This window comes from Balaenoptera physalus, assembly GCF_965194825.1.
Source record: "Balaenoptera physalus genome assembly, chromosome: 13".
NCBI classification, from domain to species: Eukaryota; Metazoa; Chordata; class Mammalia; order Artiodactyla; family Balaenopteridae; genus Balaenoptera; species Balaenoptera physalus.
This window is the reverse complement of record NC_138892.1, coordinates 3,252,506-3,279,645: the sequence shown is the minus strand read 5'-3', so window position 1 is coordinate 3,279,645 and position 27,140 is coordinate 3,252,506. Positions and strand designations below refer to the sequence as shown.

The window sequence follows — 27,140 nt, the reverse complement described above, 5'->3', positions numbered from 1 at the left end:
CAGAGCCCCTCCCCTCCTCTGTGGAGTGAGGGCTGGACTGGGGTCTTCAGGCCCCTCTGTACTCTGGTGTCCCAGGACCTCGAGGGGAGGTCTGACCTGGCACTTGCCTTCTCCTCACTCTGGTGACAGGCCACCAGCTGTGGCTTTCATTTCCCAACCATTTCACCCTCTCCCGTGCCTTCAGGGTCTTACTGTGTTGTTCTCTTTGCTTGGAATGTTCTGTCTACCTCACTCTTCCTATTCATTTCATAGGTCTCAGTTTAAGGGATTTTTCCTCAAGGAACCTTCCTTGTTCCGTAAGACTGGGTTTAGGTACCCTTGTGGCGTGTTATTGTAGGAATTCTCATGGAGCGTTATAATGCCCGTTCGGTTTTTGCTATTATAAGTAGACTGCAAGGTCCTTAAGAGTTTGGACTATAGTGTGCTCATCTGTGCCTGCCCAGCACCCATCGTAACGCCCATCACAAAGTGGCATTGTCAAATGTTTGTTAAATTTTGCTGAGAAGTTTTAGGATGTAAAAAAGAACATTTTACCTGATTTAAATATTGTGCTGCAGGCACAGGAATGGAAAACTGAATAGAAACGGCATAGGAAACTGAAAAAATGACCTATATATAATAATTTAATGTATTATTAAAGATGATATCCTCAAACCAGTGGGGGAAAGGGTAGGTTGTTTAATAAATTGGAATAATAGGTTACTTTTTAAAGAAGTTTCCTACTAGGTAGTATATAGCAAAATAAAATAAATTTTAGGCGATTGAAAACACGGGTAAAAAATGAAACCACAGAAATATGAAACAAGCTCATGTTTATGCAGTCTTAGGTGTTATGGACTTAGGTGTTATGTTTGTGTGCCCCCCCCCCCCCCCCAATTCATATGTTGAGATCCTAACCCCCAATGTGATGGTGTTAGGAAGTGGGGCCTTTGGGAGGTGATTATGTCATGAGGGTGGAGCCCTCATGAATGAGATTAGTGTCCTTATAAGAGAGACCCCAGAGGGCTCTCTCACCCATTCTGCCATGTAAGGATATAGGGAGAAGATGTCTGTCTGCACACCAGGAAGGGAGTTCTCCCCAGACACTAAAAGTGCAGATGCCTTGATCTTGGACTTCCCAGCCTGCATGACCACGAGACTTTGTTTGTAAGCTGCTCAGTGCATGGTATTTTTTATTACAGCACCCTGAATGGACTGGGGCAGTAGGGGTGGGCTTTTCCAAGTATAGTCCTCAAAGCAGAACCCTCCGTAAAGGATAAAAGTGTGATGACTTAGCATAAACCTTTAAGCCTCCCACATACCAGGAAAACAGATTTGCTACCTGTATTCGTTTTCCATTGCTGCCGAAACAAATTACCACAAACCTCCTGGCTAATAACAACACACATTTATTATCTTACAGTTCTGGAGGTCAGAAGTCTGCACACAGGTCTCACTGGGCTAAAACCAAGGTGTTGGCAGGGCTTTCTGGAGCCTCTAGGGGAGAAACCATCTCCTTACCTCTCCAGCTTCTCAAGGCTGCCTTGACTATGGCCCCCTTTCTGCATCTTCAAAGCCAGCCGTGCAGCCTCGCTCTGAGCCTTCCTCCATGGTCACGATCCGCCTCCCGACCACAGCCGGGGAGGTTTTCCACTTAAGGACTTGTGATTAGATTGAACCCACCTGAATAACGCAGGATGCTCTCCCAAGGTGTGTGCCCTTAGTCACATCTAAAAAGCCCCCTCTGCTGTGTTGTTACCGAGTCTAAGCTGGTACTGCTCGCCACACAACAGGCCAGTTATCGAGAGAAAAGTTGTTGGGACAGGGAGTAGCGACTTTATTCAGAAAGCCAGCAGACCAAGAGGATGGTGGGCTCGTGCCCGAAAGAGCCAGCTTGCCTGAGTTAGAATTCAGGCTCCTTTTATACGAAAAGGGGAGGGGGTAAAGTCAAACGCTTCCTGGTTCCCATCAGCCCCCAGAGGGGATGTGTTCATTTCTTCCTGCCTGCGGTCATTCACAGGTGGGCCTGGGCAGGAGGTTTCCTGTGAGCTGAACAAAGGTATTTTAGCTTAACGCTCATGACCTGGGAGGCAGGGTTCCCAGAGATGGGCCACTATGTATAATTTAAGCTTACAGGCAACATCCCTTTAGTGATGAACTTGTGATAGGATACAAAGGTTCTTCCCTATTACTATTCCCCCGTCAGCATCCATTCAGCGGTCCTGTGGGAAAAGGAATGAAGACCATTCTGCTGAACGGAGGTGATGAATACTCCTTAGAATCTTCAGTTAGTCCTTTTTATCTACAGCTATTTGAGCCCGACGAAACCTCTTAGCACTTTGTTGTCTAATTCGTAACTGAACTTGGGGTTTTGGTTCCAGTTCCCAATACATATACTAAATTCCGGTGCTATTTATTTGGACACAATTAAACAAATTGGTTGCCTCTTCTCCAATGGGCAATGGAGATGGAATTCCCGTCTACTTCGGTTGGATGGCCAGGCCTGTTGGAGGTAAACTCATGAATAAATAGCGCCCGAAGTTTTAATGGGATTGGCCACCGCTAGGTCTTTAGCATTTATAGATTCTCCTGCCTGGGCACACACCTGCAATGGCCTGCCATGCAGTATTCTAAAGGCGCTTAATTTAAGCCCGCTTCTGGCAGCCACTGATCCGTAGCAGCGCAACTGGCAAGGCCTTATCCCAAGTTCAGTGTCTCTTGACATGTTTTAGCGCCGTTCCTTTTTAATGTATGATTCATTTTCTTGGTTTTTCCTGTTGATTGTGGTCTCCAGGATGAATGTTGTTTTAATGCCGTCATCCAAATCGGGATAATTTCCCTACGGAGGGCTTTAACCACGTCAGAGATTTTCTGTCCAGGTGGCATATGTTTCCACCCATCCTGAAAGAGCGTCCACACAAACACTAGCAGGTGTCTGAAATTTCTTGCAGTTCAAGGCATTTGAGGAAAGTCTGTTTTTCAGTCCTCGGTGGGGCAGGTTCCTCTGTGTTGAGTCTCCATCTGGGGAGGTCTGACAGCAGGCTCTGGGTTATTTTTAAAGACCTTGGGGGAAAGAGCTCTGTCTCCTTTTCTGGGATTTTCATGAGCTCCATCTGTAGGCTTAAAGCGTGTTCTGGGGGTCTTCCCTGGCGGTCCCGTGGTTAGGACTGCGCTTCCACTGCCGCGGGCCCGGATTCGATCCCTTGTTGGAGAACTAAGATCCCACGAGCTACGTGCTGCGGCAAAAAAAAAATAAAAGCGTGTGTTCTGGACTCTGATGTCAACGCGTTTTGGTGAAAAACTTCAGGGTGAGGTCTGTCAGAAAGACACTCAGCTCATTTCCCACTGTCGGTTTTACCTGGGGCTCCTGTGGGGAATTAGGCGCCTCAAGTCCAAGGGAGCCCCTGGGCCTCTTCCGAGCGTTCCTGTCTTTCTACCGTGCGAGAGGCTCTTGCTCTGACTGTTCTGTTTTCGCCGAGGGCAGTCTGTTTGCCAGTGTTCCTCCTCCTCACAGCACGCTGTTCTTTCCCCAGTGAGGGCTCACCCCTCCTTCCGGGAATCCAGCGCCACTGCCAAAAAAGTGGCGTGTCGTCTTGCGTCTTCTTTCTTCTGTCGTTGTTCCCTGTTGAACACTTTAAAAGCAACATCTACCAATCGAGAAGGGTTCATTCCAAATTCACCGTCTCATTTCTGCAACTTTCTCCTGATACCTGAAGCGCTTTGCTCCAAAAGGTCAGATTTACCATTCTAATATTTTCAGGGACCTCGGGATCTGCATTAGTGTGACGTCTGTAGGCCTGATAAATCCTCTCCAAAAATTCAGAGAGGTCTTCTTTTGTTTTGCTGAATTTCTTTTTTTTTGTTTTTTTTGTTTTTTGTTTTTTTTTTTTGTTTTTTTTTTTTTTGCACTTCTATGTTCATTGCAGAATTATATTTTATGTGGAATGAGAGCCTTAAATGACACATTAGATAAATGTAGTTAATAGATGTTACATAACGTTTTATCCAAAAACAGTGGAATACACATTCTTTTCCATTGCACATGGATTGATCACATGTTAGGACACAAAACAAGTCTTAATAAATCTAAGAAGATTGAAATCACACCAAGCATCCTCTCCAACCAAACGGTATTAAACTAGAAACCAATTATAAGAAAAGTGAAAAAACAATAACACATGGAGGTTGAAAAGCATGCCACAAAACAACCAATGGTTTAATGGAGAAATCAAAGAAGAAATCAAAAATGACCTTGAGACAAATGAATATGGAGACATAACTTGCAAAATCTTTGGGACAAGGGAAAAGCAATCCTAAGAGAAAAGTTCATTGCGATACAAGCCCATCCCAAGAAACAAGAAAAATCCCAAATGTAACAATCCAACTCTATACTTTAAGGAACAAGAAAGAAAAAAGAACAAGTCCAAAATTAGTACAAGGAAAAAAATAATAAAGATCAGAGCAGAAACAAACAAAACAGAGACAAAAAAGTAGAAAAGATCAATGAAACCAAGATCTGATTCTAGAAAAGATAAACAAAACTGATAAACCTTTAGTCGGAGTCATCAAGGAAAAAAAAAAAAAGAGAGAGGGCCCAAATAAACAAAATCAGGATCAAAAAAGAAGTTATAACTAATACCACAGAAATACAAAGGATCATAAGAGGTCACCACGAACAATTAATGCCAGTAAAATGGACAACCTACAAGAAACGGACAAATTCCCAGAAATGTACAATATCCAAAGACTGAATCAGGAGGAAACAGACAACACGAACAGGATGAATACCAATAATGAAATTGATTCAGTAATAATAAAAAAAAAAAAACTCCCAACAAAAACAAAGTCCAGAATCAGACAACCTCATGTGTGAATACTAGCAAACACCTAAAGATGAGCCAACACCCATCCTTCCCAAACTACCCCAAAGAGTTTGGTAGAAAGGAACGCTTCCGAACTCACTCTCCGAGGCTTGTATCATCCTGATACCAAAACCAGACAAAGACAACCCACACAAAAGTACTACAGGCCAATATCACTGATGAACAGAGACGCAAAAATTCTCAACAAAACACTACCAAACCAAATTAAACAACACATTCAAAAGATAACACACCCCGATCAAGTGGGATTTATTCCAGGGATGCAAGAACGGCACATATCTGCAAATCAGTCAATATGATACACCACACCAACAAAATGAATGACTATCATATGACCATTTCAACAGATGCAGAAAAAGCCTTCCACAAAATTCAGCATCCACCCATGACTAAAAAAACTCTCAACAAAGCAGGCACAGAGCAAGCACATCTCAACACAAATAAGGCCACATATGACAAACCCACAGCCAACATCACACGCGACAGTGAAAAAGCTGAAATCATTTCCTCCAAGGTCAGGTAAAAAACAAGAATAGCCACTCTCACCACCTTTACCCAACATAGTATCGAAAAAACTCTGCCACTACAATAAGAAAAAAATGATAAGGCATCCAAATGGGAAAAAAGAAGTAAATCTGTAACTAACTGAAGATAAAATGATACTATATATAGAAACTCCTAACGACTCCACAAAAAAAAAATTATAACTCATCAGTAAAGCTGCATAATACAAAACTAATATACAAAAATCTGTTGTATTTCTATATACTAAAAATTAATTATCAGGAAGAGAAATTAAGAAAACAATCCCATTCACAATTCCATCAAAAAGAATAAAACACCTAGGAGTAGATCTAACCAACAAGGCAAAAGACTTGTACTCTGAAAATTCTAAGACATTGATGAAAGAAATTGAAGCCAACAAAAACAAATGGAAAGGTAGCCCATGTTCATGGATGGAAGAATTAATATTGTTAAAATGACTATACTACCCAAGGAAATCTATGGATTCAATGCAATCCCTATCAAAATACCAAAGACACTTTTCACAGAACTAGAACAAATAATCCTAAAATTTGTATGATAACACAAAAGACCCCGAATAACCAAAGCAATTTAGAGAAAGAACAAAGCTGGAGATGTCACATTCCATGATTCCAAACTATACTACAAAGCACAGTAATAAAATCAGTATAGTACTAGCACAAAAATAGACACATAGATCAATGGAACAGAGTAGAGAGCCCAGAAATACCCATATTTAAATGATAAGTTAATCTATGACAAAGGAGGGAAGAATACACAATGTGGAAAAGACAGATTCTTCAGCAAATGGTGCTGGGAAAACTGGACAGCTACATGCAAAAGACTCAAACTGAACTACTTTCTCACACCATATATAAAAATAAACTGAAAATGGATTAAAGACAAATGCAAGACGTGAAACCATAAAACTCTCAGAAGAAAACATGTACAGTACAACCTTTGACATCAGACTTAGTAATATTTTTTTGAAACTTTCTCCTCAGGCAAAAGAAACAGAAGCAAAAATAAACAAAGGGTACCACATCAAACTAAAAAGCTTTGGCTCATGGAGGAAGCCATCAACAAAACAAAAAGGCAGCCCACCGAATGGGAGAAGATATCTGCAAACAATATATTAGATTAGGGATTAATATCCAAAATATACAAATAACTCATACAACTCAATATCAAAACAAAAACAATCCAATTAAAAAATGAGCAGAAGACCTGAAGAGACACCCTCCCAAATAAGACACACAGACGGCCAAGAGACACACGAAAAAAAAATGCTCAACATCACTAATCATCAGGAAAGTGCAAACCAAAACCACAAAAATATACCAGCCTACACCTGTCAGAATGCCTACCATCAAAAAGACAACAAACAAAACATGTTGGGGAGGATATGGAGAAAAGGGAACACCTGTGCACTGTTGGTGGGATTGCAAACTGGTGGATTCACTATGGAAAACAATACAGAGGCTCCCCAAAAAACCCAAAATAGAACCGCCATATAGTCCAGCAATCCCACCCCTAGGCATCCACCCGAAGAAAACAAAAATACTAATTAGAAAAGATACATGCACCCCCATGTTCATTGCAACACCATTTACAATACCCAAGATATGGACGCAACCTAAGTGTCCAATCAACAGACGAATAAAGAATATGTATTTATGTACAATGAACTATTAGTCATAAAAAATGAAATTTTGCTAGAATTTCTTGAATATTGTTCAAACTCTTTAACATTGGTTTCCCTTTTCAAAGCCCTGCCGAAATGGGGCCTTCCTCCCTCACTGGGGTCCCCATTTGGCTCAGCTGTGGGTGCTGCCAGGCGGGCTTCAGGTGCAGAGGCTCCTCCCTGTAACGAGGGTTGCCATCCTTCCAGTTAGAGAAGTCTGAGAAACCCAGCCAGCTGGTCATTTGCATTTAGTCCCCCTGTGAGATAATGGCATAAGGGAAATAGCCATGATGTCCCGAAGTGGCTCCTGGCCCCAATTGGGTGCCCTGTCGGGTCTTAGATGGCGATACCAGACCTAGTCCCTGTGCCCCAGAAGCTAACACAGGCTTTTCTAATTGATCCCTAGAAGGAGGGGAGGTCCTGAGCCCCAGTGTCGGGAACGGGAGGTAGTGGATGGGGTGGATATATTGGCAGAACCGCCAGAGTGGCTGGGACGCCAGCTCAGCCAGAGGAGTGAAGGTTTGAAGCAATGTGTGCCCATTCTCATTCCCTTCCTTATTTTCCCTGGTAACAGTACCAGTGCTTGCACATAAAGGATTTCATCTTTCTTCCCTGCTTTTGTCCACAAAATAGCTATAGAGTCGTTCAAAAGCCACTTAAAACCATAGATAGCAGTTGATCATCTAACCATTAAAAGGTTGCCTTTTTGCTTTGGCATCAACCAGCTGGGATTACAGTGCAGTTGAACAAAAACTTGATTACTGCTGTGGCAAACAATTTAAGATAATTTCTATAATTATGACTGATGTCTTTACCAGGATATACCAGAATTTTAGGAGTTCCATATAATTTCTAGAATATAACATTTACCCATGTGATACGATCTAAGAAGTTTTATCATCACTCATTTGACAGTGCCTCTCCTGCAGTTCAACACACCACATAAGCCCAATGAGTTTAATATTCCTCTCTCTGAGATGGAGGGAAAACAAGTAATTTGAGGTGTTCCAGGGACCCTCCGGAAAATCCAAAAGTTAGCCAGAGGTCAAATGAACCCCACTTAGAACTTGATCTTTGGGAAGTTTGTCAAAAATATCAAAACATTTTTAACCAGTGATAATAAAAGATCTCAATGGCAAATACAGATCACTTAAACTCACATTCTTTTACCAAAAGCAGTTCAATATTTTAAGAAAACTTTGTCCTCTTAGAGAACCAAATTCAGGTCTTGTACCACTTTACCTCTGAGATTTTAATTAAGTTCAATCTTATCTTAGAACTTGTTTAGTTTTGAGTTATGGAAATCTGGAGAGACTATTCCAGACAGACATTCCCAGAACATTATTCCTGCAGTTTACCCAAAACTCTCTACTTCATTTACCTCTATTTTACTTACTTAAAAGCTTCGTCACACTGTTATTTTTCTTGCTGACAAACTTTGTAATAGGGATAAGGTCTTATTTGATTTCTAGTAAACCCAGGTACAGTGAAAGTATTCTACTTAGTGGTGATGATTCTAAAGTCATATCTGTATCAAACCAACAAGCTTAAGCTAACCTTAACACCAGATGTTAATACTGAGTATTTCCTAGATTGCGTGAACCTGAAACTCATTCTGGCCAGTTTCTTTTATATTTGAGTATTTATAAGCACTTAATTTCCTTTAAGCCAATTAAGTAGAGCTCTCTTACAGATTAATTTTGGCAATGCCACACATCTATAAATCATGTGCAAACACAAACAAACACAGGGACCTCATAGTTCCCATTCCAAAATTCTAGCCGTGAATCAGGTACAACAATGTAAAACCCATCAGTTATAAAAGAGGTTGGATTCAAATTGGGTTTCAGGCAAATGGGACAAATCAAGGTCACCTGTATACTATAGCTAAACCCTTTTTACTAGTATTTATGGAAAAGACACTTCTATTTGTTTGTAGCTTTTGGTGATTTTAGGAACCAAGTGGAACCTTTCTCTTTTTCCTCGAATGTCCCACTCTTGGACAAGGACAGGTTTTTTTTCCTGTTCCTTTCCTCCATTTAATATCAGTAAAAGTTTTAAGCATCACAAAGCTGATTTGGCTGTTAGTGGAGAAACAGTACCAAACAAAATGAAACAAAAAAACCAAAAGAACAAACAAAATCCTAAATAAACCCTCAAGTTTGGTCTTGGGGTTTTACATATACCAAGGACACAGGAGACCATCAGGAGACCATAAACGGCATGTTAACGCAGCAAGAGTAGCAGTACAGGGTGCACAGGGTCCCAAGATAACCCTTTCTAAACCCCCTGTGGAGATCCTAACAGGTACTGTGGCCACACGTTGTTACAATATCGTCTTCCACTCACCCATGCTTCAGAGCTGTAATCAGATCCCTTATCCAAAATGCACCTCAGAGGACTTTCTTTAGGGATAGTTGAAACATTCCCCCCTTTTCAAGACAGAACACAAAGGGCACACACAAGTGCTAGCATCCAAAGAAACCGACGAACCGGCTCACAAATCGGGTAGGAGTCCAACACATCTTTCCACTCAAATACAGAACAAACTGGCTTGTTCCAGTGAAGAAGCCCCAAACGGAGAGGAAACACAGTTTCCGGCTGTGCACACCGGAGCGACTTAACCCTACTGTATGGAGCCCGTCGGCTCCCCAAATGTCGATGCCTTGATCCAGCTGCCAAGCGCTGGGTTAGCCGGTGTCGTTTCAGGGAGCTTTGGAGGGCAGATCCTCAGAATAAGTGGTCCTGGCAGCTTCTAGGGCCTTACCCGAAAGTTCCCCGACTGGGGCGGCTGGCCACGAGAGCAGCAAGGCTCCTAGATGGCTTCCCAAAATTTGTTTCCGAGTTCCAGCTTGTACTCCTCACTGTGTGACAGGCCAATCATCGAGAGGCGAGTTGTTGGGACAGGGAGTAACGACTTTATTCAGAAAGCCAGCAGACCAAGAGGATGGTGGGTTCGTGCCCCAAAGACCCATCTTGCCTGAGTTAGGATTCAGGCTCCTTTTATACGAACAGGGGAGGGGGTAAAGTCAAACATTTCCTGGTTCCCATCAGCCCCCAGGAGGATGTGTTCATTTCTTCCTGCCTGCGGCCATTCACAGGTGGGCCTGGTCAGGAGGTTTCCTGTGAGCTAAACAAAGGTATTTTAGCTTAATGCTCATGACCTGGGAGGCAGGGTTCCCAGAGATGGGCCACTATGTATAATTTAAGCTTATAGGCAACAGCCCTTTAGTGATGATCTTGTGATAGAATATAAAAAGGTTCTTCCCTGTGACAGTGTGAGGTGACACGTTCACAGGTGCTGGGATTGGTAGGTGACGTTTTTTGGGGCCCTTATTCTGCCCACCTCACTGCCTCAGTGACAAAGGAATCCTCTGTTTACAGAGAGGTTTTTACAAATCAGTGAGAAAAGGGTGAACAGCCCCTTAGAAAAATGGACACAGGGTCCGAACAGGCAGTTTACAAAAAGAAGCAGCACAGATGAGCAAAATATGTTTCAAGATCGCTCAGCCTCCCCAGTAATCGAGAAGGTGCACGAGCAGCATTGAGACCCCTTTTCTCCCATCAGATAGCAATGATTCATGGTTCCTACTGTGGGCCCTTGAATAACACGGGTTTGAACCGCGTGGGTACACTTACAAGCGGGTGTTTTTCAGGAGTAAATACTGCAGCCCTGCACCATCTGGGTGGGCTGAAGCTGTGCGCGCAGAACTGCAGGTAGGAGGAGCCGTGGACACGGAGGGCCGACTGGAAGCAACGCTCGAATTTTCGACTGTGCGACGGGTTGGTGCCCACACACTGCGTTGTTCAGGGGCCAGCCGTTTATTGCTACGGTCCATACGGGCATCCTTTGTGTCCCAGGCCTGCCTTCTCTGGGACTTCATCCTCTAGAAGTTATATTTGTGTGAAAGTATTGTCCCCAGAGAAGTTTATTGCTGCTTTTATAATTACACACAATTTTAAACAAGTTAAATATCTCACGGTCAACACTGGTTAAACAAATTACCGTGTAACCATATGGTGGGACAGTGTGAAATTAGAGGGGAGATTGTCCAGGGAGGTGGTACTCATATTATTAAGATTTGTAAAAAACTTACAAAACTTGAAAATAATTATAGATTTATGGGAGTTGCAGAGAAAGGTATGGGGAAATCCCACGTGCCCTCAGTATTATGTTTTTAAATGTGCATAAGCTGCGTATATTTTTCGTGTGTATCACATAATATATATAAAGTAAATAAATGGATTTAAGTAAATTGAAGAACAGTAATATGGGGAAATAGTTGTGATACATTACTAAGTAAACAAGGTAGGATTTCATTCTCTTTTAAAAAGCTAAGAAGACTTCATCTATATACTGAACACCTGAGTGTCTGTGTTTGTCTTTACACACGCGCACCCTGCGAGGCTCTGCGTCAGTGTCACAGTGGCTGTCTGTTCCACGTGGACCGTGTCACTTAGGACTGTGAGTGCCTGTGGCGTCAACAAACAGGGGCTTGTTCATTTCATGCCATGAAGTCCGAGGTCCAAGGTCGGGCTGGCAGCTCTCAAACCTGCTGGAGACCCGCGCTCTCCCCATCTCCGCCGCCACCCCCCACCCCACTGCCCTTCTTCCAGGGAGGCTTTAGTTTTAACTCGTGTTTATTTCTCTCGGGGGCAGGATGGCTGAGGCACCTCTTGGCCTCATGTGTGTGTTCCGGGCCAGAAGAAGGGGAAAGCTAAGGGCCAGGGGTGTGCCAGCTAAGCGTTTCTCCTTTGTCTCTTTCTGACCGCTGGCCCCGGGTCCCGCAGCCGCCCCTGGCTGGGCATCGAGAGGAGGAAGGGGCGTGGGTGAGGTCGCTCCGCTGACCAGCGTGCCGGCAGGTTACTCTATTTCCGTCTCTTTTCCAGATCTACTCTGATGAACACAGACTTTATAGTGAAACCATGAAGTCTTTTAACAAAATTATATTTCTCTTCTCTTTGTAATTCTGTATTCCATCTTTAGACAGAATGGTACCAGAGGAGAACTTCCTGACGGGCGTTTCATGGTCAGTCTTTTAGTCTGAGGGCAGAGGCTGCGGGAAGCCTCACCAACTCCCCTAGTCGATGCCCGAGGCTCTGTGGTGACACCCTTGGGGCCGTGGGTCCCTCAGTGAGGCCCGTTCGCAGGGAGGCTGAATGCCCTGCTTGTGTGCGGGGCGTGGGCTTGCACGGCGCCATTCATTCCTTCCAGACGCACCCTTGTGACCCTGCGGTGGCCGGAGTTGCTCCCTCGGGCGCGGGTTCAAGGAGCTGGTCTTCTTCCTGAGTCAGTGGGGGGCTCCTGGGAAAGCCGAGGAGAAGCTAATTTGTTTTCCTTTCTTTCTGAATAGCATCCAGCATGTGTATGGCGCCCAGCACCCCCCATTTGATCCACTGTTACATGGCACGTAAGTGACGCCTCCAATCTCGCAAGGCTGTTTTCATCTCAGGCCAGGTTTTGGGGGGCTGTGGTGACCCCCCCGCCAGCTCCTTGGAATTCCCGAGGGGGAGGAAAGTGGCCTTTCACTCAGCCAACACGCATCAAGCAGTTGCTTTGTGTGAGGCGCTGCTGGCCTTGCATAGCCCATCCTCGGAGGAGGGCAGACGTGGAAGCCATGGCCCAAGGCGGGCAGCCTGTGCGGGGTCATGGGCTGCCTGTGGGCCAGGGCGGGACTGGCAATTCTTTGTGAGCTTAGATTGGGAGACAGGCTTCTTAGAACACACCAAAAGCAACAACAGCAAAAGGATAAATTGGACGTCATCAAAATTAAAACCTTCAAAGGACACACCATCAAAAAAGTAGAAAACCCGAAAGAGAAATTTTTTGCAGACCATGTAGCTGATAAGGGTTAATTGACTTCCCCTGCTCTCTGCCCACCTCCCGCAGCTTGCTTGCGTGTCTGGGCTCCTCCAGCAGGGGCGGATGTGGGGCAGGGCTGGCCCTGGAGGACCACTCGTGTCGGATAAGCTCCTGACACTCGGTGGGGCCAGTGTTGTGTGTCATCATGCTGTGGGCATCCTTGAAATTGTCCCGTGTCCAGGTCCACCTGCCAAGGGCCTGTGTCCCGCGAACAGTCTCTCCTGACCCACACCGCCAGCTGCTGCCTTAGGGGGTCTGTGGAGGTGTCGGGGTGAGAGGGTGTTTGTGGGTCAGCGGGGCAGGGCTGTGCACTATCGCTGGGCAGTGCTGTGTGTCCTCATACATTGGTCTGTGGGGCGAACACGCAGCGTGACTCTCCCAGAAAACCTCTCCTCCTTCCCTGTCACTGCATCCTGTGAGCTTTGTCTCATTCTGGATGTCTCTGCATCGTGTTTGCTTTTTCACTTCACTTTCGGCTCGCTTGTGTACCTTTTCACCCGGGGTCTCCTCTCTGACCGGTCGTGGGTGACCACGCTCAGCCCCCCGAGGCACAAGTAAAAGCTGCCTTTGCTTTGCAGCTTGCTCAAGGCCACACCCAAGGTGCCGACCACGCCGGTGAAGGCCAAGCGAGTCAGCACCTTCCAGGAGTTTGAGAGCAACACCAGCGACGCCTGGGATGCCGGCGAGGATGACGACGAGCTCCTGGCCATGGCGGCCGAGAGCCTGAACACTGCGGTCGTCATGGAGACGGCCAACCGCGTCCTGCGCAACCACAGCCAGCGGCAGGGCTGCCACAAGCCACCGGGGGCTCTGGGGCCCGAGCAGAAGCCAAAGCCTTCGGTGGAGCCTCCTTCGGTCCCGAGTGGTGACCTCCGGCTGGTGAAGTCTGTCAGCGAGAGCCGCACGTCCTGTCCCGCAGGTGGGAGGCGAGGGCTGCAGAGCTGGGGCCCATCTCCAGAAAGCGGGGCTGGAGGCCACTCACCGGGGTGGGGAGGGCCCCATCCTCCCGCGCAGCAAGGGTCCCCGCCCTGCGGCTCCTAGACCCGAGCGGCAGCGGGCCTCCTGGGCAGCAGAGGCAGCGCACTTTCTCTGGTCCTCCTGGCTGAGTGCGTCTCCCCTGCAGATGGAGTGGCCGGCCGGGAGCTTTCGTGGGCTGCTTGGGGGACCCCGCCCTTGTCAGGATGCCCTGGCTGCTGCCGGGGTTGTTTCCAGGCCAGGGGCTGGGCCAGCTGCACGTTCCGGGGCTGGACCTCCCTGGGCGGCTTCTGGCGATTCCCTCCAGGACACAGACGCGTGGGCTCAGGGCTTGTAGGGGTGGGTGTCTGCTCTTTGGAATTGCCAGCTTTGAATTATAAACTCCGCCAGGGCAAGCTCACGTCTGCCTCTCGTATCCACGTGCCTGGCACTGCCTTCGTCACTTTTGCTCTTTTTGGGTTGGAGGGGCTGAGATAGAAAACAACACAGTTGTTTAACGAGCATCTGTGATGGGTGAGACATTGTCCTCTGGGCTCAGGCTGCCCCAGGGGACAAGCTGAATGGAAGTCCTTGCCCCGTGGAGTGTCCCTTCTGGCGAGGGGGACAGACAGCAGCCTACACACGAGGTGTGAGGAGGCACGAGGGCTCGAAGGTGGCAGGGGCCAGGGGTCAGAACGGAGGTGGGGAGCGGTCCCCAGAGCAGGGTGGGGCCTGGGCTGTGGTCCTAAATCGGGCAGTCAGGGCGCCCTCGCCGGGGAGGCGGCAGTGTTAAGGAGGTGAGGGGGTGATTGTGGGGGTGTGGGGGCAGGGGGCAGCGGTGCGGCCGCACACCCTCTAACCCCCCCCAGGGTCTCCTGGGGGTTAGTGTGCTCGCCCGTTGCTTACAGATAAGAAAGTGAGACCGTCACCGTAGCCTAAGTTTACCTGTTGGTAGCTGCAGAATTAGCTTTCATACTTAGGTCTAGTTTCCAAGAACGCTTTGCAGAAATTAACTTCTAAAATGTTACAGTCTTCTTAGGTGTGAATTATTTCATTTGATCAGTTTTTGTATTGGAATGCGAACTATTTTTCTTTAAAATAGGGAGAACTTTGAAGTATTAGAGCTTAAAAATGGAAGGGCACCCAGTTAGGGCTTTTACACGTTGATGGAAAATGCCTGTGACTCGTGACGGGCACTCTGACCACCTCCTGTGTGCCTGGGCCGGGCAGGCGTCCCCAGGCACCGAGTTCCTCCTGCTCGTGGGCTCTGCAGCTGATGCTGCAACCCTGTGAGCCACAGAGGCGGGACCACGTCCCGGTCCTCTTTGTTCTTCCTGGGCGTCCTGGGCAGTTAGATGCTGGTGATGTAACCCGAGCTGTCCTCAGGGCCTGCTGCCCATGGGGCCTGGCAGCCACGCCCGTCCCTGCACAGGGATGTGCTGCCTGGGGCCGGGGGCGGGGCCTCTGCCTCAGGTGAGAGACCTTTGAGGTTACTGCTCCTGTGAGCAGCGCTTTGAAATTCTGAATGTCCTGGAACGTTCCACCGCGGGGCACGGTGCAGTTAGAGCGTGGCTTCTCCCGCGGTGTGGCTGTGTCTCTGCCAGCGTTTGTGCCACCGCCTGTCCCAATCGTGAGCCCCCGCGGGGAGCAGATGTCACCCTGCGTGGCGCCCGCAGGGCCTCCCTGCTGCCGTCAGCTTTGCCCTTCGGCCCTGGGGAGATGGCGGCCTCAAAGCTCAGTGGTGGTGGAGTGTGGGCTCCTAGGCTGGCTTTCCCGGGCCTTTACTTCACCTTCTGGCTGTCCATTTCTTAATGAATGTCTGAGACATCGGTTGCCTTTGTACCTGAAGTCAGAGGCACTTCGCTTGATTTCGGGTACCACTGGGTTAATGGCAAAGCGTGTCATTGGCTGGGAAGGGCTCAGTGGGCATCGGCCAGGCGAGGGCTGTCCCCATAGCTGACCGTGACCCAGCCGCGAGCAGGTCTTGTATGGACACCAATGGGTGGCGGTTAAATCACACTCTCGGGGGCCCCGGAGGTGGGATGCTGACGTGTTTTCCACTCACGGTGACAGGAGGCCTGGTTGTAGACCTTACTGTTTCCTTGGGTGCCGTTGCTGTTGCTTTACCTTCCAGATCCCACCAGCCCCACCTTCGAATGGGGCTCAGGGGCAAGTGGGGCCATTAGGGTCGGAATAAAGTCACACGGAGCATCTCTACGATCGCAGATAGATAAAAGCGAGCACGTTTATTCTGCGCTGCCGCGGGCCCCGTCCCTCCTCGGCGCCTCCTGCAGACTCACGAGACGCACAGGGAAGAGTAGGTTCCCCAGGAGGGAGGGGAGCTGAGTCCCGCCCCCTCTGCCCTCCCCTCACCACTCCAGCCTGTCCTCCCAGAGCCCTGAAGGGGGAGGTGCTCTCAGCGCTGCACCACGTTTGCAGGCTTTTCTGGAAGTTTAACTGGACCAGACTGTGCCCGGAGCCTGGGCCATCTTGCTCCTCGGTACCCTGAGGGCCCCCTTGGGAGCCTTTCCCGTGTGTTTGGTGTAAAGCATGTCACCTCCCTTCTGGCAACTGCTGCCGGAAGCCGACGTTAGCATGTTCACTCCACGTTTGTTCCTTGCCCCATTTCCTGGAGTTTAGTTTTTACTGTACTTTTTTTTTTAATTGATTAATTCTTGGCTGCATTGGATCCTCGTTGCTGTGCGTGGGCTTCTCATTGTGGTGTCTTCCCTTGTTGTGGCGCACGGGCTCTAGTTGCTCTGCGGCATGTGGGATCTTCCCGGACCAGGGCTTGAACCTGTGTCCCCTGCATTGGCAGGTGGATTCTTGAATACTGTGCCACCAGGGAAGCCCTTTACTTTAAATTTCAGTTTTGGAAGATGCGATTGCTCAATGGGATTTAGTCCCGGGGGTCTACAGCCTTTCAGGGCCTCTTGCTTGTGGGTCCCGTGCTGGTCCCTGGAGGCTCTTTGTCAAGTGACCTGAGGGCCCTCTGCTCTTTCCTTTGCCTGTCCCCAGTCCTGAGTGCTGGGTGCTGCGCACTGTGTCACTTCAGGCCCTCTTGTGGGTCCTTGTGGGTGGCCCTTCAGTCTGTCTCAGGTCAGTGGTGCCTGGGTGAGGGCTGGGCAAGCTTGCACTCTGGTGGCCCGTCGTCTCCACCTGCAGTGGGGGATCTAGCTTCCTTTGCTTTCTCTGGGTGACGGTCCCTGCCTGACCTCCCTCCTGGGGCTCGGGGAGACCTGGGACGTTCAGACAGTCCTCAGCACCTTCATGGGCTTCATGCGCCCTTCACGTGTGCCTTGGTGGCTTCCCTCCATGCCAGGCCCGGGTGACCCGTGCGGGCGTCCTCCCCCCTGCCCTCCACCAGCAGGTCCTCGGGGCGCGTCACCCAGGCAGGCCCAGGCCGCTGGCAGCCCTGACAGACCTGGTCTCCGGCTGTGTGGCTGTCAGTGTCTTGCTTTTCGTGGGGTGCGTCTGTTTCACCGGGGAGCGCCCCTCCACCAGGAGGGCCGGCGCGCTCCACGGGTGTGAGCTACGTTCATTTTACCCCCAAGAAACCAGGTCCTCGCTGCTCGGTGACAGCAGATCCACGGAGCGAGAGCAGTGAGGCGTGTGTGAGGCCTCCTGAGGGGTGGGCGTGGGTGTGGGTGTGTCCGGAGCCTCACCTCTGTTCTCTCCCCCCTCCCTCTGCAGGAAGCGCCAGCCACGCCGGCCCTCTGCAGAGGTCCCAGTCTCTCCCGCACTCGGCGACCGTGGCGCTGGGCGGGGTGCCGGAGTCCAGTACCCTCAGCAGCTCAGCCTTAAGTGAAAGAGAGGCCTCCCGGCTGGACAAGTTCAAACAGCTCCTTGCCGGTCCCAACACAGATCTCGGTGAGTCCCCCCGGGGGCGAGGCCACGCCGGCTGTGCCTCGTTTCTAAAGGGGGTGCAGCTCTGAAGGCCAGTCTGCTGCCATTTAACGCACTTGCTCCCCGTGTAATTCACCTGGTGAGAGGTTGGTCTGTTGTGTTTCATGCCAGTAGGTCACTAAGACAGCCGTTTGTCCTGAAAGTTTACTCTCGACGTGTTTATTAACGTGCTTCCTCTGCAATTCGATCAGCATTTTCTGATCTTTTCTCCTTAATGCCCAGTTGCACGCTTCTGGCTTCTTAGCACTGCCTTGGGGAGCTCTGCAGGGCCGGCCAGGTGGATGTCCTTGTTGTTCTTCACAGCGGTCGTGGGGCTGGCGATCCGGGCCGGTGATGGACGTCCTGACCGCGGCTGGCTTTGCACCTTCCTGCAGGGGCCCAGTGGGTCTGCGTAGAGTGTGAGCACTGCAGGGGGCAGAGGGCAGACAGGTCTTGGGTGGAGGGGCCAGCAGGGGACAGGACAGTCCCAGGCGTGGTTCTCGTGGGTCATGATACCCGCTTGGACGCTCTGCAGCCAGGCTGAGGCGTGCTTGCTTTCAAGTTCTGCTGGAATTCCACTCAGATCTGTGTTCTTCTATTTATGGATCTCATCCCTGTTGAGTGCCACTCTGCACTGGGCATTCTGCCCGGTGCCGGAGCTTTCGGGAGGGTGGAGGTGGCTGTAGTCCCTCATGGTCGCGCTCTGTGGGCTGGGCGCTGTGGCGGGCAGCGCCCCGCGTGGCCAGCAGGTGGCGCATGAGGCCCGCGGAGGGAGGCGGCCCAGGCCCTGGCCGAGCCTGCGGAAGCGGAAGCTGCGGGCCTGGCTGGTGAGGTGGGAGGAGGGCGGCCTTGGAAAGATCCTGAAGCTCGGGAGGTGCTGCTCCGGCCCGGGTGCCGTTCTCACCGTGGGTTTTTTCTTCTTAGTTTTGTTCAGTTTTGGCCTGCACACGTTTCACAGTCTCACAGCACAGAGATTTGGGCCGGCTGTTCTTGGTAGGTGCAGAGGGGAGACGAGCCCTTTCCCTTCCCCAGCTCCCCTTTCCCCCTTTGCCCGGTTCCGGGTGTCATCTTCCGGAGATGGTCCGTGCATATGTTGTGGTAAACTTTTTATTTCGATGTGATTTCAAATTTACAGAAAAGTTGCGAGAACAGCACGCGCGCCCCCATACGCTCCTTGCCCAGATTCACCGGTTGTGTACGTTTTGCCCCATTTCATTCTGTGTGTGTGCGTGTGCTTACGTGCAGACATGCTTTTCCTGAACCGTTTGAGCCATCTGCCCCGCGAGTCTTCATTATTTCCGAAGAACAAAGACACCCTCTCGATGCTGTCAGGATATCGTTGTCAAAGTCAGGAAATTAAACGTCCACGCGGCACTGCTCGCTAACACACGGCCCACGTTCACATCCTGACGCTTGTCCTAGTAGCACCTGTGATACCTTTCTTCCTCGTCCAGAATCCCCTGCAGGATCACGCGTGGCGTTCGGCTGCCACGTCTCTCTCTCGTCTTGTTAGCTGGAGTGACGCTCCGGCCTTGCCTTGTGGTCTTGGAAGAACGTAGGCCCTCCTGAGGGGCTTGTTTCACGTTCCCCTGGTGAGATTTGGGCCGGCTATTTTAGTAGGAGCAGCACTTAATTGATTTGCCTTCTCGGTCACCGTAGCAGGAGCCCAGGGTGCTGGTTTGTCCTGAGGTCGATGAAGCCAACTCTGATCCCCGCTTCGGGGTGTCTGCCAGTTCTTTCCCCCAAAAGTTACTTGTGCTCCTTTGGTGATTCAGAAGTGACTTGTAGAGAGGTACTTGGCTCTGTGTGTTGTTACATACGTTTCTTTCTTTCCTCTCCATACGAGGGGTAACGCTGTTCTGCTCGCCTTTCAAATTTAACAATGTATTTCCCGGTAGTACTAGGGAGAGGCTGTGGCCTCTGTGCGGGGTCGGCAGTGAGCCCGTCTGTCTGCGGCTGCCACGCCGGTTGTTAGCTGCCCGTCCCGAGGGGCCCTTAGGTTTTCCTGACTTGCTCTCATTACAGACGCAAGAGCTGTTCTTCTACAGAAGAAGAACACCTGCTGTTCACCCTGACCTGGCGCTCCTGGAGCATCCCTGGCTGTGGGGAGCTCGGGGAGGGAGAGCTTGGGGGCCTCGGTGCGTGGAAGGCTCGTGCCCCGAGCCCGACGGAAGGGGACCGTGCGTGAGGAGCGGAGCGCGGTGCGGGGGCAGCGTCACCGGGGCGGCGAGGGTGGGGCTCCCGGGGCAGCTGCCTGCGTGGCTTCCTCTCCGCGTGCCCGGGAGCGAGCCTGGTAGCCTCCGGGCCTCGGCCTGCTCGTTCACCTGCAGGTACAGCAGTGGCAGCACAGGTGCCCCCCGCTTTACACCACCTCACTTTCACGGAAGACCTACTCGGTACCTGTTTTCCCTAACCGAAGGAAATCCGGAGAGGGTTTTTGCTTTCGTGAAAAGAACTGAAAAGTGAAAATTGCGTTTTCGCTTTACGCCATTTCAGCTTATGAAAGATTTCATAGAAACACTCTACTTTCAGATAGTGGGGGGAACCTGTACAGATTTTGCTGATAATATTGATACATATGAAGTTTTTAGGAGCGTGCCCAGCACTCAATAAACACTCAAAAAAAGTTAGTTATTTTACTTCTTCTGATTATTTTCATTTGCACTGGCCTGTTTATCATCTACTTGATTTTTATAACATTGACATATGGCCACTTTATAGACATTTTCTTGGTTACGTTCAGCAGCTTCTAATGGTAGGTGGCAAGGAGATAGCTCGTGAAAACAAGATTGCCTGATGGGAACTGCAGTTCTGGGTCAGGATCTGAGCCCCCAGTTAGAATCTTCCAGTGGACTTTGTCATTGGAGTAACTTTTGAAAATAAAATCGTACTTAAAAATAAAGCTTTCAAGACTTGCGGGAAAATGAGTACATATGGATAGATTGAAAGGTTAATAGAAAATCAAATTCTTTTGTTCGGTTGTGGGATTATGGTTTTTTTTCTTTCTTTAGAATTCTATGTAAGTATCAACTCTAACACCGAAAAGCGAAAACCAAAGCTTTCAAAGTGAATTACTGGATTTGTATTTAGTGGCAAGAGAAAACACAGCCGGTGAATTGCCTGTTTTTATAAGGCAGTTAAGATAGCTTCGGAAGACAGTGGGATGTATTATCTTCACATTACGTGAAAGATGTAAGTGGCAAATATTTGCTCAGGTTGAAGAAGAAAATCGCTGACGTGAGCAGCGCCCGCCCGCAGAAGCAGTCCTGCCTGCAGAACGTCGCTCCGTCCGTCAGAGCGCTGGTTTTCTTTGCTCGGTTTGTGCTCCCTTGTGGGGATGAGAGGAGCAAATAGAACTTAACAGCTCACTCCGCTCTTAGCATTGACTCAGTATTTACTTGTGCAAAGGTTGCCTGCTTTGAAGCCCAAGAAAGTGACACTTGGAGGCTTTCGTTGTGACCACGTGCGTCTGAACCGGCGTGTGAGTTGGCCATCGGCAAAACATGTGCATCCCGAGGCCTGCCGAGTGACCGCCTGGTGGCAGCCGGGCTCTGAGGTCGTCCGTGTGTGACACGCAGCCCTGGCGCCGGACATTCAGACACGAGCACAGAGGGAGTGAGGCCAGGTGCAAGGTCACGGTCCAGTTACCCCGTGAGCACCCGAGCTGGGCTTTAAGACGGAGAGCATGCCGGGAGACGGCTGTGGGGAGAAGAGGGGCTTTTCGGGGGGCGGGGGGCGGTGATATGGAGTTGTTCACTCAGGAAGCAAGGGTTTGAGTTCGGTGCCCCTTCAGGGCCCGGGGCTGGAGGACAGCCCTGCCTGCAAGGGGCCCTGATGGCAGGAAGGGGAGGCTGTGCAGCCTGGGAGCCAGTGTGATAGGTGACTCAGCCTCCTGTCTCATCAGCCATCACGGGGGAGTTGGGCCTCCCCTGCAGGGTCCTTGTGACGTCGGAGGTGGTTGACGTGAGGTGCCCACGTAGTTCTTCATTCGGCCAGTGTTCGTAGAGCACCGGCTGTTGCTGTAGGTGCTGGGGAACGGACCCCAGGGTCCCTGCACTCAGGGGCTGACGTTGAGCATCAGGGACAGACAGACAGACAGATGCACGCAGTCAGCACTCCAGGAACTGGCCGAAGGTAGTAGGCGCAGTGGAGAGAAAAACAGAGCTGCGGGGTAAAGGCTGGAGCTTCTGCGGAGTGAGCGCTTGGCGAGGATTCTTTAGAGCGAGGGCACGAGGGCAGGCGTTGAAGACAGAGAAGCATCCCAGGGAGGGGCTAGGGGTGCAGAGGTCCTGCCCTGGGACGGGGCTTCTGGGATGGACGGGGCCTGGTGGGGGAGGGGAGGGGAGGAGGGAAGCTGGCAGGGCAGCGAGGGGCAGGTCTGGAGGGCTGAGGAGGCCAGGAGGAGGCCCCCAGCTTTCTCTCTGCGCAAAGCCTCTGGCAGGGCTGGAGCCAGGGGAGCGGAACAAGGCCACGCAGCAGTGGGGAGGTGCAGGGATGGGGGGACAGGGAGGAAATTAGGGGGGTCGACTGGGGGAGGGGATGCAGGATGGGTCGGGTGGGCATCGCCTGGTGGATGGAAAGCTGGTGTCCCAGGGAGAAGGGGCCACCAGGACTGTGTCAGCTGGAGCCCAGGGGCTGCAGGCATAGGGGGACAGCTGATGGACACAAAACCGGGGCACGCCCAAGAAGGGGGTTTTTTCACCGGGTGGCAGAATCAGGTACTGGTGAAACAGAGCCAGGGGAGGCGGTGTATCCAAATAACTGCACACTTGCTGCGTTTTTGGTCCTCACTCTGTGCGGGGCGCCGTGCTCCCTATATGTTGACATGCGTGTGCACCGCCCCCCAACCCAGACACACCCGAAGCCTGCCCCCGGCAGCAGCCGGCTCCTGATCACAGCTGGGGAGGTTGAGCCCTGGGGCAGGAGGCGACCCTGCGGTTTCTCTGCTGAGGGCCTTGCTGGAGGACCGGGAGCGGACGGCGTGGCCTGGCTGTGGTGGCAGGGCTGCCGGCACCCCTGTTCCCGAAGGTCCGGGTGGTGGCCCGCCAGTGCCCAGCGTCAACCGTAGGGCCAGGCGCAGCCCCACACCCTTGCTGCCGTGTCCCAGCCAGGGACACTGGAGGTTGCGAGCACGTGCGCCCGTGCGGGCTTGTCCTGCTGCCTTGTGAAAGGTGAGGGTGGTCCTAGAGGGGCGACAGAATGTGGGAGGGACAAGGTGGCAGCTCCTCTGACTCAGCCTTGCCTCTCCCTGGAGTGTCACTGGGGAACTCCCGCCAGCACGGCCACCCCCGGGGGCCACTGGCAGCTGCCCAAGAGCAGAGACGCCAGGGAAGAGGCGTCGAGGCCTCCTCGCGTGCAGTGTTCACGCCCCCCCGCCGCAGCGTGCCCGCGTCCCGATTCTCAGCGGAGGCGTGGGCGGCGTGCGGTTCTTTGCCCTGCTGGTGCCAGTTCAGCTGGACACGCTTCCTCAGAGTCCCCCGGGCCCTGCGGCCAGCCGAGCTTCTGAAAGGTAATTGGAGCGTAAGAGGCGGGGCACCGGGGAGCCCGGCAGGGAGCCTCTGCAGCCCGGTTTTATCTCAGCTGTGGGGTTTGGGGAAAAAGTGCTTTTCAGTGAAACAAACAGAGAAGCTTTGAAAGAGGGTTAATGAATTCACCACGCTGCCCGAGCCCTGCAGTCCCCGCCTGCAGCTCAGAACCAGAACCCTGGTGCACACAGTAGGGCCCGGCACACACTAGGCGCGCGTGCACCGGCGGGAGCAGTGAGCACGTCTCGGCAAGCCGTGGCAGGATCCGGTCGGGGCCTTTTCCTCGGTTCCCGCGTCTCGTGGTCCTGGCTGTGGGTGGACTGGGCCTCTCCTGTCAGGGAAGCGCAGCCGCGGCCGATTCTGACCGAGCAGAGTGAGTGCGGGCTCCAGGCGGGGTGGGGGAGTCTCTGTGAGAGGACAGGGAGGCCGGAGCCCACGGGTCCGGGCTCCTCTCGCCCACCTTTCCTTCCCGCTTCTCCTGGATTGCCCCCCAGTTTTGCTTCTCCCTGGTAGCGTCTTCTCTGATGTCAGGAGGAACACTGGCAAAGCAGCTTTTGTTAAGTATGTGCACAATGAGTTCGTTTTTGAAAAAGTTCATCTGTCTTGAAAGGCAGATTCTAGGTTGGACTTGTCGCCTGAGTTGACTTCCCAAGGCCCTCACTCCTCCCCCCTGAACCTGTCACCGTTCGTGCCCCCATCTCTGCACAGCGGTGCCCCCTCCGGTGACTCGGGCCCAGCCCCCCACCGTCTTCTCCTCCCTCCTCCCCACTCCCACCTCTGGGCTGTCACCAGGTCTCCTGTGCTCAGCACCTCCAGCCCACCGCCTGGTCCCTGCCACCGCCTCTCTCCTGATGGTGACAGCCCATCCCCGCTGGCCCCTGCGCACCTGTGTCCGGCATTGTGCTCTGCACAGCTGTCAGCGGTCCTTTGGAAATGAGATCCGGATCAGGTGCCGTCAGAGCCATCTGGCGGCTCCATCTCACTCAGAGAGTCAGCCGTCGGCCTGGTGACGCCCGAGAGGCCCGGCCTCCCACGACCTGCCTGTCCCCCTCCCATCGTCCCCTCACTCTGTTCTGCGGTCGCCTGGACGCAGCGGCACGTCCGTGCCTGGGCCTTTGCTCTGCCGTCCCTCTGCCTTGGCTCCCTGCGTGACTCACTTCCTCCAGGCCTCTGCTCGAACAGACCCTCATCTTCAGGATCTCCCGCATCACGCCCCCCCACCCTGCCCCCAGACGCCTCCATGCCTTCACTCCCTCTCATCCTGCCGTGTTTTCCTCGGATCACCCGTCGCCCTCTGCCCCCGACCCCCGGAGGGAGACCTCGGTCTCTTTCTAGGGGTCGGCGGCGCCTGGTGCGCGAGCTCAGGGCGGGCACGGGTCGCCGGGCACCAGTGAGACGTCTCCCCCTTACTTGGGTGGGCGCAGTCCTCCCGGTCTGGCTTTATTTTCCTTCTGTGAAAGTAATCACTAGGTAAGTAATTGTTCCCGACGTCCAAATGCAGGTCAGCTGCGGCAGCATCTGCCCTGCAGCCGGGACCCTCGCACGTGTGCGGACCCCGTGCTGCGCCGTCCCCGTGTCACTGACGCCCTGCCTCCCCCCAGAGCCTCCGCCCGGCCCATGGGTGGCTGATCGCCCGAGCCCCCCCACGGAGGAGGGGACCCCGCACGGCTCCTCCCTCTGTGTCGCTCTCGCTGTAGGGTTTCCGCGACCATCGTTCACGGAATGTTATTGAAAGTGAGAGACGTGGGAAAAATAATAAAACCCACAAACCGCAATTGCCGCTGTGTACACTGGCTGAATTTATGACAGTGTGTTTTCTTCTCTCCTCTCATCACCTGTAATCGGTTCTCGCCGACCCTTCGGAGCCCCCGGCAGAAGGGGCTCCCCGAGCTTGCTTTGTCTTCCGGGCTTGAGGCCGGGAGTGTGAGGACTGCAGAGGCCGCGCCAGTCCTGACGTCGTTGCATTGCCACTGCCAGTATCCTCATGTTTTGGGTGGCGTTCGCACTGCTAGGTGTGGCATTTGAGTTACGTGTAGTTACCACTCGGCTTAAAATAAACCAAAGTGAACATGATTCGGTGAAAGTTGAGCATTTCATTGAATATCTCTGGTAGAGCAGCTCTTCAGTTTAATTAGGAAACCTTTCAGCGGTGTTTCAGGTAACTTTCTCATGGATGATGATTTCCTGCGTATAATCTTAAAAGCAAATGTTAAAAAAAAATGTTCGTACGTCTACTGTACAGTCTTAAAGGAGCAGCTTGAGAAATCAATCCGTTACACGTTTGTCTTTTTTCTCTAATGATTTCCTTTGTAGATGAGGACATGAAGTAACCAGCTGAATAATCATGAGACTGTGGTGTCTGTTTTCTGTCTGAGGGATGAGAGTGGGAAAGTGGGCAGAGCGTGGGGGAGTCCGCCCCCTGCCCTGCAGCCCTTTGTGCCTGTGACTCAGCTCTCAGGGTTGTGTCCATCTCACCACGGGACCGTGAGTTCCTCGTGGGCCGTGCTGTGAGTCACTGGTCTTCGTGTCCAGTGATGGGGGACAGGACACGGCGCTCGCTCAGGAAGTGCTGGTGGGGTCCATCGGCCTACTCTCTCCTGCCCCACGGCCTCTCAGTGCTCTTGACCTCTGTGGTTAACCAGCTGAGGAGGGGGATCGGTTAGGATTCGTTTTGGCTGAAGGTATCAGAAAACCAGACTCAGGGGCCTTTAGACAAATAGGGGTTTATTTTTCTCAGCAGGATGTCTGGAGGTAGGGAGCCATAGCTTGATTTCATTGATTTCATCAGGGATCTAAGCTCGTGGCCACAAGGTGGCAGTCATTGTCCTGTGTCAAAGCAAAGGGCAGTCACCATGGCATCTGTAGTCTTATCAGGAAAGCAGTTTGACAAGAGCTGGGTCACGTGCCCCCTGCCCGGCTCCCGCCCCCCGAGCTGCAAGGGGTGCTGAGAAGGATCTCGTGGGCTCGGCTGTTGGCACTTTGGAATTGGGGTTCTGGTTACAGGGAAGAGGGAGGGGATGGACGTTGGGTGGACAGCCAGCTGTGTTTGCCACTCAGATAGGCACGTGTAAATCTGTCACCCCACCAGGTTTCCGGTTCCTTGAGGTAGGGACTGTCTTTCTTGTAGCACTTAACCCATGGCTGGTGTCTAGCACTGCCCCGACCACACCGTGGAGACCCAGAAATTGTTTGAATTGTGTTGAACTGTATACACGGTCTCGGGTGTGGAGGGAACGAGTGAATGAACTCTGAATTTTCATAGTCCAAGACACAGCATTTAGAACGAGCCCTCCTGTGTCCTGTTTTTTCCCCCCACATGAAGCTCAGATTCCAAAGGACCACAAACCAACACATAGCCAGGTGTCTGGTCCTGGGAACTGCAAAGAAAATATACTTTTACATTAATTAATTAATTAGTCAATGCACAGATCCTATCTTGTGCATTCTGGAAATGCACATCCTGTAAAGTTGCCAGATGAAGCTAGAAAGAAGAGGGTTTTCTGAAGAAGGGAAGTTGGAAGAGATGGTGAGCAATTGGAATTCCCCGTAGGTGTGGAAGGATGCGGGCAACACAGCGGCAGGATTGTTTGACCTCTTTAGAATCAGATCAAGGGCTCTGGGACAGCGGTAGTGGTGACCTTGGTGGTAGTGATGGTGGTGGTGATGGTAATGGTGGTGGTGGTGAGGGTGGTGGTGGTGGTGATGGTGGTGATGTTGGTGATGATGGTGGTGGTAGTGGTGGTGATGATGGTGATCATGGTGATGGTGGTGGTGATGTTGGTGATGATGGTGATGGTGGTAGTGGTGGTGATGGTGGTGATGTTGGTGGTGATGTTGGTGAT

General features: G+C 51.5%; 1 protein-coding gene across 3 annotated transcripts in view; it reads left to right on the top strand.

Annotated features, from left to right (window-relative positions):
* TBC1D22A (TBC1 domain family member 22A) overlaps positions 1-27,140 on the top strand; it is a 320,481-nt gene that overhangs the window by 19,304 nt on the left and 274,037 nt on the right. For all 3 annotated transcript variants that reach the window (XM_082422201.1, XM_082422202.1, XM_082422203.1), the window contains exons 2-4: positions 12,426-12,482; positions 13,513-13,853; positions 17,582-17,758. In XM_082422201.1, the coding sequence (XP_082278327.1) occupies positions 12,426-12,482; positions 13,513-13,853; positions 17,582-17,758 (575 nt within the window). The remainder of the gene's footprint in view (positions 1-12,425; positions 12,483-13,512; positions 13,854-17,581; positions 17,759-27,140) is intronic.